The sequence below is a fragment of the Eschrichtius robustus genome, chromosome 15 (genome assembly GCF_028021215.1).
Source record: "Eschrichtius robustus isolate mEscRob2 chromosome 15, mEscRob2.pri, whole genome shotgun sequence".
NCBI lineage: Eukaryota > Metazoa > Chordata > Mammalia > Artiodactyla > Eschrichtiidae > Eschrichtius > Eschrichtius robustus.
This window is the reverse complement of record NC_090838.1, coordinates 889,913-906,249: the sequence shown is the minus strand read 5'-3', so window position 1 is coordinate 906,249 and position 16,337 is coordinate 889,913. Positions and strand designations below refer to the sequence as shown.

General features: G+C 56.3%; 1 protein-coding gene across 2 annotated transcripts in view; it reads left to right on the top strand.

Moving 5' to 3' along the window:
- Positions 1-15,961, top strand: part of PXDN (peroxidasin) — a 65,878-nt gene extending 49,917 nt beyond the window's left edge. For both annotated transcript variants that reach the window (XM_068564608.1, XM_068564607.1), the window contains 9 exons: positions 1,904-2,012; positions 2,571-2,728; positions 3,763-5,266; positions 7,961-8,095; positions 8,397-8,605; positions 10,939-11,059; positions 11,228-11,360; positions 13,181-13,291; positions 13,855-15,961. In XM_068564608.1, the coding sequence (XP_068420709.1) occupies positions 1,904-2,012; positions 2,571-2,728; positions 3,763-5,266; positions 7,961-8,095; positions 8,397-8,605; positions 10,939-11,059; positions 11,228-11,360; positions 13,181-13,291; positions 13,855-13,974 (2,600 nt within the window). In that variant the 3' untranslated portion in view covers positions 13,975-15,961. The remainder of the gene's footprint in view (positions 1-1,903; positions 2,013-2,570; positions 2,729-3,762; positions 5,267-7,960; positions 8,096-8,396; positions 8,606-10,938; positions 11,060-11,227; positions 11,361-13,180; positions 13,292-13,854) is intronic.
- The last annotated feature ends 376 nt before the right edge of the window (positions 15,962-16,337 follow it).

The window sequence follows — 16,337 nt, the reverse complement described above, 5'->3', positions numbered from 1 at the left end:
CTTAGTTGTGGCACGTGAACTCTCAGTTGCAGCATGCATGTGGGATCTAGTTCCCTGACGAGGGACTGAACCCGGGCCCCCTGCATTGGGAGTGTGGAGTCTTAACCACTGCACCACCAGGGAAGTCCCTGCGTAAAGTCTTACAGTTCGACCCAGACCTGCACTTTGTCTCCAGCTCTGTCTGTGCCCCGCTTTCACCTCCCGGCCCCCAGCACAGAAAGCCTGAGTTCCCGGGTGACAGAGCCTCCACACCCAGGCCCCGCCTCTGGACGATCCCCCAGTTCCACCCGCAGGAAACAACCTCCGCCTGCATGTGCGTTCCTGCCTTTTCCACTTTAATCACCTAATCTGCCTTCTCCGAGGGCTGGTGAGCCTCAGACTTGCCTGGGTGTGGTTAATTTATATGCCGACCCCTCCCACCCCATACTCCACACTCCCTGCACGGTGCCTGGAGCCTGTGGGCACCTGCAGACAACAGTACAGGCAAAACTGGAAACCTTTTTTTTTGAGGGGGGGAGACGTCAAATGACCTTATTTTCCCATTATATTAGAGTGTGAAGTGATTATAAATTAAATCGGTGAATCTCCTGACTTAAAAACAGTGTTTTTTTCAATTAATGTTTATTTTTATACTTGAAAAATAAGGTTACTTTAACATGAATTAGTTATACATGAAGTTTAAAAATAATCTCCCACCCATAATCCCACTCCCCAAAAATAACCACCCTGAACATTTTAGTGAATTTCCATTACCCTTTTTTTAAGGCATATAAATAAGTGTTTTTGGATTATTTTTCTGTGATCATTGCTTGAAGAAAAACAAAGTCAGTTTAAATCATTGGTAGTAATGAAATATTAGGGTAATAAAATTATGTAAGATTGTTCTGTCCATTTGTCTTAACACGTGGCATAAAAATATTAGCTTCTAAAAATTAGTAAATTGGGGCTCTGTTTGAGATCGGTGTCAGGAGGGCATCTGTCCCAGTCTGGAGGGGTGTGTATCCCAGAACCAAGTGAAGGCAACATTTCAATAAGGACATTTTCAACCGTGTCAGATTTTCCAGAAGGGTTGAGTATTTTGAAGGAAAAGGATACCGTTTATTAAAATGCGTGTTGTTGGTGACCTGGCATGAGACATTTTGAAAAATAAAGATAAAAGATTGATTGGAACAAGGTTATTTCATTTAGCAAACTCTAAACGCTAGAAAAATGTCAATATTAAGTAAAAAAGGAATGAAAAGAGGAAAGTAGAAAGGGAGCCATAGCTTCATAGATGTCAGGTTTAGCCGAGTGTGCCTGAGTGTGCGTGAACATATGTGCATGTATGTACAGTTATGTGTGTGCATATACGGTCATGTATGTGTGTGCACATGTCGTGTGTGTGTATGTGTGCACCCACACACGCACACATGTTGGGTGTAAGGATGTCTGATCCTTCCTTGAAGGGGTAGAGTGAAGGGAGAGCAGAGTCTCGGGAGGGTGAGTGGGCTGAGATCCAGCACCCAGGCAGGTTGGCCTTTGATGGGAGGAACACACAGAATCCACTGGAAGTTAAAGCACCACACTCTCCGCCCAGCAGGGCAGCTGCTCCGGTGGGCCTGAGTCAACGCCTCCCCTAATGGGCGATGCTTTGGTAGAAGAACTTCAGTGTTTTAAGTTACAACTACCTTGTCCTTTTATGGGGTATCCCATGATCTTAAAAACTAAGCGTCTGCAACTTCCATACAGTTTGAAAACAGCTTTTCATAGAATTTGTGATGAAATAACTTAAGGTTTGGTGTGGAAAGTAGAAATAACATTGGAGAAAAGTATGCCTCAGTCTAAATGACATAGAGTCTAGACATTTTTCTCTGACTCACTTGTGTGCACGTTTTCCGGTGACGTGCGACCTCGCATTTCCTAGTTCCCGATGTCAGTAGGAACGGGGACCCGTTTGTAGCCACGTCCATTGTTGAAGCAATCGCGACGGTGGACAGAGCCATAAACTCCACGCGGACGCACTTGTTTGACAGGTATTTGCAGAGGTGGGCGGGGCTTCAGAGGGTGATTCTCATACGCAGTTTTCACCTGTTTGATGGGAATAAAACACTGTTTTAATTTGAAAATCATAAACAGTGATGGTGTTAACTTTGCTGGGGGTTAAGATAACAGAAAGATACTCCTTTCCAAGTAGAAACTGAACTATGATTCACAAATAGAACATTTAAAAAAAAATTCGACTCGTTATTTTGGCTTGTTACTCAATGATTTGGCAAAAACAAAATATTTCATAAGCCCTTCGTGCATTTGTCCATCTTGGCAATTCCAAAGTGTTTTCTCAGCATTTGAACTGAAATAGTATATTGGTGTTTTTTTCTATTGATGTAATTAATTATTTGTTTTTAGTGTCTTTTGGTTTTGTTCGTTTGTTTTGTTGCCTTCCGCTTGGGATAAGTAAGGTACGATACCTTGTGTCTGTAGAAACGTAGCCACAGAAATATTTAAGAGCAATAATTCTCCTTTGGGCACGAGTGACCCTTGTTCTCAGTCATCTGTTCCGTTCTTCCCTTTTCTTCCCAAACACCCGCTAGCCGACCCCGCTCCCCGAATGACCTGCTGGCCTTGTTCCGGTACCCGCGGGACCCCTACACTGTGGAGCAGGCCCGGGCCGGGGAGATATTCGAGCGGGCGCTGCAGCTGATTCAGGAGCACGTGCAGCACGGCCTGATGGTGGACCTGAACGGAACGAGTCAGTACCCGGGCGGGGTCCACACCCCGCAGACCCCTTCCCCGTGACGACGTCCAGCCTGTCGGGCCTGGGGTCTGTGATGATCGTGGTCACGTGCGGGTTGCCTTGAGCTGGGACAGTCCTGTGGCTCCCCAGGTCTGATGGGAGACCCGGTGGTGACCTGACATGTGCTCAGCCGGGTGGTCGTGCTGTCCTGGCCCCCGGGCTCTGACCATCGGGGCCTCTGGACAAAGGAGAGCACCTCGGAGGCCGTGGGTCCGGGTTGGGGCTGTTAGAGAGGACGTTGATGGAGCCCCAGCAGGTGCTGCGCAGACGGTGAGGGTGAAGCCACCCCCTCCTCTGCCCGCTGCGGGGGCCCCGCCCGTGAGCCTCTGCGGGGCCGGAGGGGGATTAGCGCCCAGACAGCATTTAGGAGGAAGCGTTCCCCTTGCTGGCTCTTCAGCCGTTCAGGACTTCCTCAGGGCGGCTGTGACAGAGCAGGCGTGCCAGCCTCGCCCTTCTCTCTGGGGAAGCGGGAGGTGCCAGGCTCTCAGGTCTGAGCCCGACGCCAGATGGCGACGGCAGCCCAGTGTCCTGTGCCTGCAAAGCCCCTTTCTCGTGCAGGCCGCCAGCGCTTGTGTGTCTGCTTCTCCCCCAGCCTGGGAAATTGCACCCCGGCTCTTTACTGCTTCTGTATGTGGGTGCTTAGGACACTGTCCTCTGCAGAGGGGAGCTGCCACCTGTCTTCTTTAAACGTACATGGGCGTCGGTCCCGATGGGAGAAGTAAGATGCGTGGTGACCACCCCGCAGCCGTGTGGGGAGCGTGGGCCCCGCGTGTGGAGCCCCAGGCGCCCGGTCCGGGAGAGCTTGGCGTGGGAGTTGGTGTGTCAGGTCCTTGCCGGCCTTTCCTGCTGGAGCCTCCCCTCCCTGCTCTTCTCTCCCGGGTCCCGGCACTGCTGCTCAGTCCGGCAGGCCCAGCTGGGAGGGGCCGCGGGACAGCGCTCGTGCCCGCCCGGTGCCCGGGCTGCTGAGGCGTGTCTCCACTTCCGTCCAGGTTACCACTACAACGACCTCGTGTCCCCGCAGTACCTGAGCCTCATCGCCAACCTGTCGGGCTGCACGGCCCACAGGCGTGTCAACAACTGCTCGGACATGTGCTTCCACCAGAAGTACCGGACGCATGACGGCACCTGCAACAACCTGCAGCACCCAATGTGGGGCGCCTCGCTGACCGCCTTCGAGCGCCTGCTCAAGGCCGTGTATGAGAACGGCTTCAACACGCCCCGTGGTATCGACCCGGGCCGGCACTACCACGGGCACCCGCTGCCCATGCCCCGCCTGGTGTCCACGGCCCTCATCGGCACCGAGGCCGTCACCCCAGACGAGCAGTTCACCCACATGCTCATGCAGTGGGGCCAGTTCCTGGACCACGACCTGGACTCCACGGTGGTGGCCCTGAGCCAGGCCCGCTTCTCCGACGGGCAGCACTGCAGCTCCACGTGCAGCAACGACCCGCCCTGCTTCTCGGTGGCCATCCCCCCCGATGACCCGCGGGCGCGCAGCGGGGCGCGCTGCATGTTCTTCGTGCGCTCCAGCCCCGTGTGCGGCAGCGGCATGACGTCGCTGCTCATGAACTCCGTGTACCCCCGCGAGCAGATCAACCAGCTCACCTCCTACATCGACGCCTCCAACGTCTACGGCAGCTCCGAGCATGAGGCCCGCGCCATCCGCGACCTGGCCAGCCAGCGGGGCCTGCTGCGCCAGGGCATCGTGCAGCGCTCGGGCAAGCCGCTGCTGCCCTTCGCGGCCGGGCCGCCCACCGAGTGCATGCGCGACGAGAACGAGAGCCCCATCCCCTGCTTCCTGGCTGGCGACCACCGCGCCAACGAGCAGCTCGGCCTGACCAGCATGCACACGCTGTGGTTCCGCGAGCACAACCGCGTGGCCGCCGAGCTGCTGGCGCTGAACCCGCACTGGGACGGCGACACCGTCTACCATGAGGCCCGCAAGGTGGTAGGGGCGCAGGTGCAGCACATCACCTACCGGCACTGGCTGCCCAAGGTGCTGGGCGAGGCGGGCATGAAGATGCTGGGCGAGTACCGGGGCTACGACCCGGGCGCCAACGCCGGCATCTCCAACGCCTTCGCCACGGCCGCCTTCCGCTTCGGGCACACGCTGGTCAACCCGCTGCTGCAGCGGCTGGACGAGAACTTCCAGCCCGCGGCGCACGGCCACGTGCCGCTGCACAAGGCCTTCTTCTCCCCGTTCCGCATCGTGAACGAGGGCGGCATCGACCCGCTGCTCCGCGGCCTGTTCGGCGTGCCGGGCAAGATGCGCGTGCCGTCCCAGCTGCTCAACACGGAGCTCACCGAGCGGCTCTTCTCCATGGCGCACACGGTGGCGCTGGACCTGGCCGCCATCAACATCCAGCGCGGCCGCGACCACGGCATCCCACCCTACCACGACTACCGCGTCTACTGCAACCTGTCGGCCGCCCACACCTTCGAGGACCTGAAGAACGAGATCAGGAGCCCCGAGATCCGGGAGAAGCTGCAACGGTGGGTGTGGTGGTGGGGGGGCGGGCAGCCCACGGGGGTCGTGGTCCCTGGATTTGAGTCTCTGTCTGTGCAGCCTCGGGGTCGGGGGGCAGGCGGAGACGGGTTGGGGGCGGGTTGAGGCTTGACTTCAGAGATGAGGGGCCCTGTCCGGCGGGCCTGATGGGAGGGGTGCGGAGGGGTGAGATCGTCGGGCAGGACGAGGCTGGCCCGCCTGCGCTTCGGGGAAGAGACCCTGCGGCAGCCTCGGGAGCCCGAGCGCCAGCCCTTGGCGCCGCAGGATGGGCAGGCCCCCAGCTGTGAGGCTTTGTCCCGAGTCCTCTCCCTAAACCCGCTATCCCCCCGACCCGGCCCGTCGCCACGTCCCCTGCACCCCCGTCCGTCACAGGCAGCAGCCTCCCCCCTCACGGGAGAGGGCTCGCTGGGCCGGGGGCACGGAAGTGGAGGTCGCCCAGCGCACGGGGCAGGGCCCCTGGGGACCCCCGGGCAGCCCCTCCTCCGTGGGCCCGCGGAGGCCGAGGCCGGCCCCGTCAGGCCACGAGGGCCCGGGGTCTGGCGGGACGGAGCTTCCTGCCTGCAGCCGCTGCCTCCTGCCCAGAATCCCTGCGTCCAGGTCGCTGGTTAGACAGGGTCCTCACGACTCACCCGCCCCCGCCCCTCTCGTGTCCAGTCGGCCCCGGCCCCTTAAGTCCTGTTTTCCTCGTTAATTGTTCCAGTCTCTCTGGGGGGGGGGGGTCTTTAATGGAAATAACCACTCACTAGAGTTTTCCCACGAGGGTCCCCTGTAGCCCACTGGTCGCTGTGTACTTACAGTATGTTCTTTCCCATTTGAAAGAACGGTTTTAAAAAGAAAAAAATACTTTTCTGTAAAGGCTCGCTTGGGTCATTTTCTGGACTCTGCCGCTCACTGAGAGGTAAATCACTGATGCTTCAGTCACACACTTAACACTGCAGTTCAGGCGTGTTCTCTTTAGGGCCTGGCCTGTGCCTTCCGGAGAAAATGGCTTTTACTCGTAGTTTATCGCAGGTTGTGAATAAGTGAACGTCATGCTCTACAGTTTAAGATGTTCCGGTGTTCGTTTGCATAGCAGTGTCAGGTTGCCGGGTACTAGACGCACGCTCCCCCGGTACAGAGACCTTTGTGGCACGGCTGCTCACCTAGGGTGTGTGGACTGTCTGTATTCTTTATGCTTGAATATCCTCCATTGTTCTTGTCCAGGCTGACGAGATCACTTTCCCAGTGTTTCTTCCTTTGCCCAGCTTCTGTCAAAGCTGCCTGCTCTCCAGCTCAGCGCTGCTGGGGGCTGGGGGCCCTGCGCCTCGAGTTCCAGGGGCCCTGGGGAGGCAGTCAGCGTGACCCACCCCCAGGAGAGTCGCGCGTTTACCCTCTTCTGCGTCAGGCCTGACTCACCGATTGGGGATGAGACAGGTGCCCGGGCAGAGTGACGACACGGGACAGTGGGGCCCAGCTGTGGGCCAGTGAAGCCATCAGGGAAGAGAGGCTTTTAGACGGGGCTTAAGGGAGCATGTGCTTGCACCCGTGCTAGTGGCATCCGATCAGATCTGTCCATTTCTGGGTGCACAGCGAGGGGGAAGTGTGGCCTGTGCTGGGGGGCTGTGAGCAGGAGGGTGCCCTGCTTCGGTCTGGGGTCTGCGGGGCCCACCTTTGTGGCCAACCACCCGGGGGTGACGAAAGGGGGCCCTGCCCAGGAACGGGGTGTCTCCTTTGGGAAAAGCCCCCTGCAGGCAGAGAGCCAAACTCGCAAGGCTCTTTCTGACCGTGTTTCCATCTGAACTAAAGTTCAGTATGAACGCCCTTGAACTTGGATAAAGTTCAGCGTGAACGTCCTTGAACTTGGGGAGAGTGAGGATGGCGTGTCCTTGGACTGAATGCCCTTCCGGCAGCTTCACGCTCACCCAGCTCCTGAGGTGAGGAGCACTGAGGACGGCCCAGCACGGCCCTGCCCGCAGTCAGCACCCCTAATCCAAGCAGGTGGAAAAGGCGTCTCAATTACAGGACGCACTTAAAAGGTCCAGTGGAGCTTTGGATGGCAGCTGAAACTAAGCCATTATCATCTTCCGAGGGTGTCAGGAGAGATTAGATAAGAATGATGTTATAGAAGTTGTCAGCTCTTTGCTTGTAAGCATTTATTTCTAAGGAATTGGAAGAATTTGATGAAAAAGTTTGTTCTTGAACATTTAAGCCTTGCTGTCTTAGTCTTTTGTGCGATTTCTACTTAGTAAGTAGTTTCTTCGTAGCAAGTATGTTTTCAGTGTATGGTAGAATCCCAGTATTGTTTTGAAAATGTGTCTCTAGCTGTTTGTAGCTTATTCTTCATATGTATCTATGACAAAAACACTGGAAGGGTTTACGTTAAGATGTCAAGTTGTCCCTAAATGGTCAGGAAAGCTGTGGTTTTGATTTCCTTCCTTGTGTTTTCTTGGCTTCTCTAAGCTTTGTATAATAAATATATCTGTGTGTGTATTTTATCGTGCGTATATAAACGGGAAATAGGAACCTATCTTTAAAACATAATGGATAGATGCTTTAAAGAAATAACTGGATTTTACTAAGTGAAGATCTGAATAACGTCAAATAATGATAAAGAAATGAGGATTTTTTTTTCCCCTAGTTGCTGTGCTCTTTACCAGGTACGGCTCTGCTCAGTGAATTTAAGGCTCCGCTTGGTCTCATAGGTTGTACGGCTCCCCGCTCAACATTGACCTGTTTCCCGCCCTCATGGTGGAGGACCTGGTCCCCGGCAGCCGTCTGGGGCCCACCTTGATGTGTCTGCTGAGCACACAGTTCAAGCGCTTACGGGACGGTGACAGGTAAATGCAGATGCGCCTGCCGCCCGGTAATTCCGTAGGTGGCCGAGTGCCGGGCAGTGTTTCTGGAAAGTGGCCTGGGCTGGTTCATCAGAGGAGCTGGCCTCTGCTGATTTTAGTGCAGATTTCTTGGTCTTTGTTTTTTGAGTGGCTCACAGCGACGTCTGAGTCCATTTTTAAGTGATAACCTAATTGAACCACTTAGGTCTCATCGCTGGCGAGCGTGAGGAATATTTTAACCAGCCCCCTGCGGCTTTTGCGTTTCGTGTTTTCCCTGAGCTTGCTCTCATTCTGGGGAACGCAGGTTGTGGTATGAGAACCCGGGGGTCTTCACCCCCGCCCAGCTCACGCAGATCAAGCAGACGTCGCTGGCCCGGATCGTGTGCGACAATTCAGACAACATCACGCGTGTGCAGAGGGACGTGTTCCGAGTGGCCGAGTTCCCCCACGGGTACAGCAGCTGCGACGAGATCCCCCGGCCAGACCTCCGCGTGTGGCAAGACTGCTGTGAAGGTGGGCGTCCAGGGGCCCTGCCGCTCACCGGGGTCCGTCCTCCTTCCTGACAGTTTGGGTGTAAGCTTAACCCCCGCTAACGCACGGGCTGGAATCAGCACAGCAGTGAGAACACAAGCGGAACAGGCAGCTCTAGGGGGTTGCTGAATTCTCGAGCATCCATACTGAGCAGTACTGTGGAAACTAAGAATAATTAAAGTCATGAGTTTGAAGACTTTGTAATGCCAAGAGACAGGAGTTAGTAATGAGAACTACGAAGTAAAAGAGACAGACAGCAAAACTTTAATGAGGTTAGCTCCCAGTTTTCCTTTAAAACCTGTTACACGTCTGCATTTGATAGCCTGCCTGTCTGTACCCGCAGATAAAATATGAACGAGAAACAGACCGCAAAGCATGCCAGACATCAGATTTGATGTTTAAAAATGCGTGCTGTGTGTTCTGAATGTCCAGAAGAGCTTGTGTGAGCAGAGAAATGTGCTATAAAACACCTTCTGAGGAAGTGGAGAGCGACAGGCGGCTGCACAGTGCCCTCAGCCAGGCACCTGGGGGCCCGTGAAGGTGGCGATGCCAGGCCTGCCGCCGCGGCTGTCTCCAGATGCCCGTCCAGGCGGCTCCTTCGCGGCATTCCGGAGCCGGGTCGTAGCTGACCTCGACTGCACGTTCTCATTTGAACATAATTTTGGTTTTATTCAAACTGTGATCAGAGACCCAGGGAACATTGCAGTGGGGGGGAACACTGAGGACCCATTCTGGGCAACCCCGCTCTTGTGGTGCGGAAATGGGGCCCCGAGCCTGGGGCAACGCCACGGGCCACACAGCCCCTGCGGGTGAGGTGGGCAAGGAGGGCCCAGAGCCCCGGCCCCCGGCCCTCAGCCTTCGTCCGGCGATGCCCGTGGACACCAGGTGCAGAAACCAGAGTTTTCTTTTCCACCTCGTTATTTCCGCAGGAATAGCCCTGGCCAGGTTGTTCTCGCTAGTAATTAATTTTAATTAGCTGTTATTTTCATTAGTAAGTATTGAAATCTGGGTTGAAGCATGTTCTGTGTGTGTGTGAGTGTGTCTGATGTGATTCTGTGTCTGTGGCTTCTCTCTGTGCATATATATGACGTACGTAAATAATACATGGAATACGTAATACGTTAAATATATATATAATGAATACGACTTGCAACGTTGTAGGAGAATTCACATAAAAATTAAAATTTTGCTCACTACATGCCCAAGTTTCCAAAGCATTAATTTCTCATTTTTATAGTTGTTGGGAACTTGGGAACTTGTTTTGTTTTTTTCGCTTTTTTAAAAAAATATTCTGACTAGTTTACTAAGGTCACAACAGTTTTCCACACATATGGCAGAGAATTTGATTCTTGTGTTTGCAGACAGTTGTTCTCTTTGAAAATCATTGGAAAAAGCCAGTCCTTCTTTTCAGATACAGAAACTTCATTTTCTGATAACTTTACCAGATAGATTCCCTGTAGCTGCTTAGAAAGGAACAGAGACAGGTTTTCTGGTTTTTTGCTCCAAAAGCCCGAAGTCCTCTGAGAGCCTGAGTCTTGGATCCAGGCTTTGTCCTCTGTGTCACAGCCCAGAGCCTTTTCCTGCTTCAGCTGGACGGTCAGAGATTTAGGCACTTGATGCAATTTCTGACATCCTTTCTTCTGGATTCTTTTCCTCTTAAAATAGCAGGCATAGCCCTCAGCTGGCAAACCTTAAAGAATGCTTTATAAGCTTTATCTGTTTTTATTTTAGTCCAAAAGCCATATCTAAAAAGTGGCAGAAAAAAAAGAGTTATGATTTGACAGAACCAAATGTCGGTAGCTGTTACCGACATCTCAGTGTTTATAAAAGACTCACTTAACCCAAGCTTTCTTAAGCGTCATCTCTTAACTGTGTATTTGTTTAATCCAAGTACGAAACCTGCACACGTGAGAAGCCTAAGAAGCTGCTCTTGGGAGGATGAGTGTCTTTTTCTCTTGACCAAAGTTAGGAATTTCAGCTTCTCTGTGAGGACTGATGGGTCACGGAGAGGAAGACACACATGCACACAACTTTGAGATCACTGTGGAAGTTACTGAAATAGTGCCAGCAGCTCCCGTGTGGGCAGGACTGCTCCACCTGGAGGAGGGGGTCGTCGGGGGGAGCACCGGGGGTCGGGGGGCTCCAGGCCGCTCACCGGGGGAGGGGCGGGGGAGGGGAGTGGGGACAGTGCCTCCACCCCTGCCGACCTGAGCGCCCAGCGTGTCCTGTGGGAAGGATAGTGATGCTTGCTGAGCTGTTCTTAATGTCCCCTTCGTGGGAGTCGAGACCCTAACGTGCCTGCACTTTGCCCTCAGACTGCAGAACCCGGGGGCAGTTCAACGCGTTTTCCTACCACTTCCGAGGCAGGCGGTCCCTTGAATTCAGCTACCAGGAGGACGAGCCAGCCACGGATGCGGGGCCTGGGAAGATGCCAAGGTACGGCCGAGCCCCGCCGGGACCGTGCACCCTGCCAGCTGGCCTTTGGGTGTTGGGGGGGGGTTGGTGTGCCTCGAGGCCACCCATGCAGCCAGTCCACGCGCCCCGCCCTCCGGCCCGGCACACCCTTGGCTGTGTCGCTGAGTCTCCCTTGCTTCTCCCGAGCAGAGCCGGGACGCCCGGGACGAGGCTCAGTAACGCCTCGGCCGCCGCCTTTGAGCGCCCACCAGTAGCAGGGACCAGCGACTTCCGGGAGTTTGTCCTGGAGATGCAGAAGACCATCAGGGACCTCAGGAAGCAGGTGGGGCGCTCCCCATCCTCACCTCCCCGGCCTGCCCGGCCCCTCTCCACCCTTGGGCCCCGTGTGCGTTTCTCCCGTGACGGTGAAGGGAAGATGCTGCCCGCACACCCCTGGTCCTCGGTCCCGGAGCCTCCAGGGAGGTCACTTTTGTCTCTCTGCCCTTCTTTGTGGCTTGGCTCCAGCTGGGCCACATTGAGCTGCCCTTGGACTTCCTGGGACCGGGGACCCTTGGCGCGTTGGGTGAGGGGCGCGGGTTCCCCCCGAACACTAGCTGTGAGGGGCTCAGGGTCAGGGCCACGCAGAATTGCCACCTCAAGTCCTGCCCACAGTCTCCTCTTCAGGGATGACTGTTAAACTTCTGCTCCCAGGGGGGTCAGGAGGTTTTGATGGCGGTCGGGTCCCCTTGGATGCCGGAGGGACACTGGCACATCCGTACTCCGGGGCTCTTCCCTGGGGGCCTGCAGGGTTTGCAGACAATGAATGCTCTCCCCTCCGCACCCCGCCCCTGCCGTGTCTGTACGGGGGTCTCAGTGTGATGTCACCTAAGTGGGAGTGAAGAGTGAGATCTCAGGTTAACAGGACGCATGCAGATCTCAGAAGGTCGTAGTGAGAAGGGCTTCTGATGCTCTGGAACCTTCCAGAGACAGGCCTGCGAGTGGGGGATCTGTGCTGCAGGCCACGTCCTGCTTCTGGGGGGTCTCAGTCCGCGGGCTTGGAAGACGTTTGTATCTTCCGCTCAGCCCCGGGGAGAAGCTCCGGCTGCTCTGCATCTGCCCTGTGCTTGCCCTGTAGCTTCTCCTCCTGCCTCGGGGTCTGGGGACAGAGTTGGCAGCCTCAGGTGCTAACAGACTCGGCCACAGTCGGGGAGGGAGGGCGGGCCCCAGCCGGCCTCCCACTGGGTTCAGGGCCCGGACAAGAAGCCCTTTGCCTGGATGGAGCTGGAGACAGCAAACCCAAGCAGATCCTGAGCTGACCGCACAGCGTGTCCTGAGGGCCCAGGGTGGGGCTGCACCCTGGGGTGAGTGCTCAGGGCCAGACAGCTGATCCCCGACCCCTGAGAGTCCACAGGGAGTGGCGGAGAGGCCGGGTCGCTCTGCACAGACGGGTCAGGCTGACCGGAGACGGGGGATGCAGGACGGGGCGGTGAGAGGCTGGCCACCCCACGCCCGGCAGTGCCCGTCCCACCCCTCGTTTATCAGTTAGTTGAGACTCGGAAGACCCGAGCGAGGGTGGGCTAAACGAGGTGGAAGTTTACTTTCCTCTCACGTATCCCAGAGGGAAATGGGCCGGGGCTGCCAGACCCCCCACGGTGCAGAGGCCCAGCGGTTTCCAGCCTCTGCCACCCTGTCAGCACCTCCCTCCCAGCAAGAGGGTGGCCCCAAGCAGGGGCTGGCGTGCGTCGGGGTCAGCAGCCGGTCACAGCCCAGAGCTCCTTTGAGAAGCTGGTGCAGAATGTTCTCGTCACCCGGCCCTGTGCCGGCATTCTCTTCGCTGCTTTCTAAGGTTTCTCTTCTCTTCTTTACCGACTACTCACCGTACTTACGGTCCGTGCACTTCTGGCCTCAGACACGGTGGAGGTCAGGCTGTTCGTGCACGTCTGGCCTCAGATACGGTGGAGGTCGGGCTGTTGCCATGGAGCTTTCGGACAAACAGCTACCAGCTGCCTAACGAGTAAATCTGAGGTGCCAGGAAAGTGCTTTAGAATATTCACCTCGGTCCCGTCCGTCCGTCGTGAGGCATCGTTTCAAGTGAGGGAGCAGGTGCGCGGTACCCGAGCCGCCCGCTGCATCCGAGTGACCAGCGCTTCTGCTTTGCCGCAGATAAAGAAACTCGAATCTCGGCTCAGCACCGAGTGCGTGGATGCAGACGGCAGCCCTCGCGCGGACGGTGCCACGTGGAAACGGGATCCCTGCACCGTCTGTGAATGCCGCGTGAGTGTGGATGCCGCGGGGGACCCGGGCAGGCAGCAGGGCCGTCAGGGCGCTCAGCTGTGGGGTCCCCTCCCACGTCCCTTGAGAGCTCAGGGCTCCTCCCCCGGAGCCGTTGTTAAAGGTCGACAGGACATCACTGCCCCTGGTGGGCGCGGGGCTGTCCACACGGGCGGGGAGGGGCTGGTTCTCAGTTCTGGAGCAAGTGGACAGAGGGGGCAGCGGTGGCCGCGGGGGAGAGGGACCTGGCCTCTGCCCAGGCTGGGCGGGAGTCTCGGGGCGGGGTTGGGAGCCAGGACGGGAGGATGGCGGGCGGGTCGGTGCAGATGGGGAAGGGACTTTGTGCCCTGGCCCTGGAGGAGCGGGGGTCCGTCCGGTGTCCCTGGTGGTTGTCAGGTTTGGGCACAGCCCTGTCCTCCCAGCTCCTCTCTAGCCGGCCCTCCTCCTGGTTGACACCCAGGGACGTGATCCTGGGGTCCCCAGTGGGAGGTCAGAGCTGGGGGTGGGGCGAGATGCAGGGGCCGGGTCCCCAGGACTGACGGGCTCGGGCGCCGTCTCTCCTCCAGGACGGGCAGGTCACCTGCTTCGTGGAGACTTGCCAGCCGGCCGATTGTCCAGCACCCGTGAGGGTCGGCGGGGCCTGCTGTCCTGTCTGCCCGGGAGACTCCACGGGGAAGAAGCCCTGAGTGCCTCTGAGCCCTGAGCTTCCCGCTCGTGCCCTGGAGAGCGAGGCCGGAACGGGCAGCGCAGGGGATGGGACAGCGAGGCTGGGACGTCTCGGGGCCACGGCACGGAGCCGTGTCGGAACTCGCCCAGTGGGCTCGGGCCGGAGTGTTCGCCAACAGACCACGGAGCAGACACGTGTCCTAACTTCATGTTAGATTTCTCAGGTTTTTATTTAATTTTTTCTAAATGAAAAATTGGTGCTACTATTAAATTGCACAATTAAATCATTTAGGCTCTTAAATTGATTTCACCTAATATCACCGTTTCTTCTCAACTGAAAGTTAGTCCCGCTTGGTTCTGGCACCAGGAGCTTGCAGAGTGGAGCCGCCAGAGGAGGGACACGGGATTTGAAAGAAAAGCACTCTGGCACACGAAGCAGTGTCTGCGGAGCGTGTTGGGTGACTGGTCTGGGCAGTGAGCACATCCCCCAGCCCCGGCCCTCGGCAGCTCCCAGGGCATCGCCTGGACCCACAGGGCGGTGACCCCGCCGCCTGAAGCAGCGGCATGTCCTGCGGCTCCCGACTCCTTCGCCCGGGATTGGAAGGTTTTTCAGCCGCGTTTAGAACAGGTCCGCGATCACCTGTAACTTGCACGCACGCTGACTGGTGTGGACCAGACGTGAAAACCCTCCGCTCCACACCACGGTACCTACTGACCTGCGTGGCCAGCGTTATCCACGGCCAGCGCATGCTCTGTCCCACCAGAGCCCATGGGAGGGCCACAGTGCTCTAGATTCTTCCTCCAACGGGAGGAGTTCGAATGTTGAGAACTTTCTAACTTCAGGTTGTGTGAGTGCATTGAAGAAAAACAACCAATCCCTATACCTCATTTCTATTTTCACAACGTGTGATGTTTTATGAAGTTTCGCCCATGTTTTAGTTTTAGATACATCAGAAAAACCATTTCCACTCTGCCAAAGTTCTCGTAGGATTCAGTGAAAAGCAACTTCCATACCTCATGGTCTCTGTCTTTTTAACTGACCCAAAACCTCCTGTCTTGTTCCAAATACAAAGTGGTGTGTGTTCTGAGAAACGTGTCCCTGGACATCCTGCTCAGTTCCACGGACCTGAGTGTCCACAGCGAACCGGGTCCTGTGCTGGGCACAGATACAGCGCCCACCTGCCCTTCCCACGGGAGACCCTCAAGGACCCCGGCTGTCTCGGTCCAAGGGGCCAAAGCCTGTGGCCCATGTGGAGCTCATCACAGGGGGCGGGGGAGGGGGGGCAGGGCTCCCGCCAGCATCCGGCAGGTAGTGGGCAGTTTGAAAGCCTGGTTTCAGCCCAGCACAGGCCTCCATCCCGGCCACAGGGGACCCCAGTGCCTGCCCTGCTAACATTCCAGCCCGAGGACTTGACAGCAGCTTAAACACGGTCGGCTTGAAGTCTGTCCTCACACATCACTAAGTGATCAGTAAAAACTCCAGTGTTTCACGGGCACGGGACTTCTCTTGAAATAATAACTCACACTGAATAAATAACCAAATCTTGGAACCAATCTCTGTAAGCAGAAAACAGATAACTTTGTCTGGAAGTTGATGGTTATGTAAGTTGCTCAGGTATAAAATCCCGCTTTCTGGAGTGTTTTGGTGTCTGAAGGTGCCCGGGAGGTTTATCTGTGGTTTCATGCAGAGGGTGGGTTTAGACAGGCAGCCTAGGGCGGCGTTGTCTCGCCCGACGGGAGGCTGACTGATTCACAGAGAAGTTCTGCGGTTGCGGTTGGAACGTCTGCCTGCAGAATCGGCCGTTTAATGAGGCGGTGGGAGGGGCATGGACACGCCTCCAGCCCCGTGGGGAGCGGTGTGTACATATTCCCTGACTTTTCTAACCCTTTGCCAGGAGCAAGTGCCTTTTTCTGTTCATTGTAATCAGTCCGTCACCAAAGAGACGTTTGCACTATGTAACGATGCCTTTCTGTTCCAATAAATGGGCCACATTTTCAAACGGAGAATGAGTGTTCTTTTCATGAGCCGATCCCAGAGGCGGGTCCTCGGGGGAGCCCAGGGACTCTGCATGGACCACCATTCATAGAAAAATGTGGAAAAGGAAGAAAAACAAGGGGATTAGTTAAATGGAGGCTGTCCTCCCCTGTGGCTGGGATGCTGTCTGTGGACGGAGCTGACCTCCGTGTTGTGAATTTTGGGCAGGTTGGGGGTGAGCTCCCAGGAGAAACCCAGCCCCTACACCACCCCCAAGGTTTCTGGCTCTGTGGCCAGAAACGTGTGACTGTGTGACAGCTTTCCAGCCCCTGGTGCCCTGGGTCCAGGCAGGAGAGAGGATGCCGTCCTGAAGGGACCTGGAAGGGATGTGAGGGTGTCTTTGCAGGA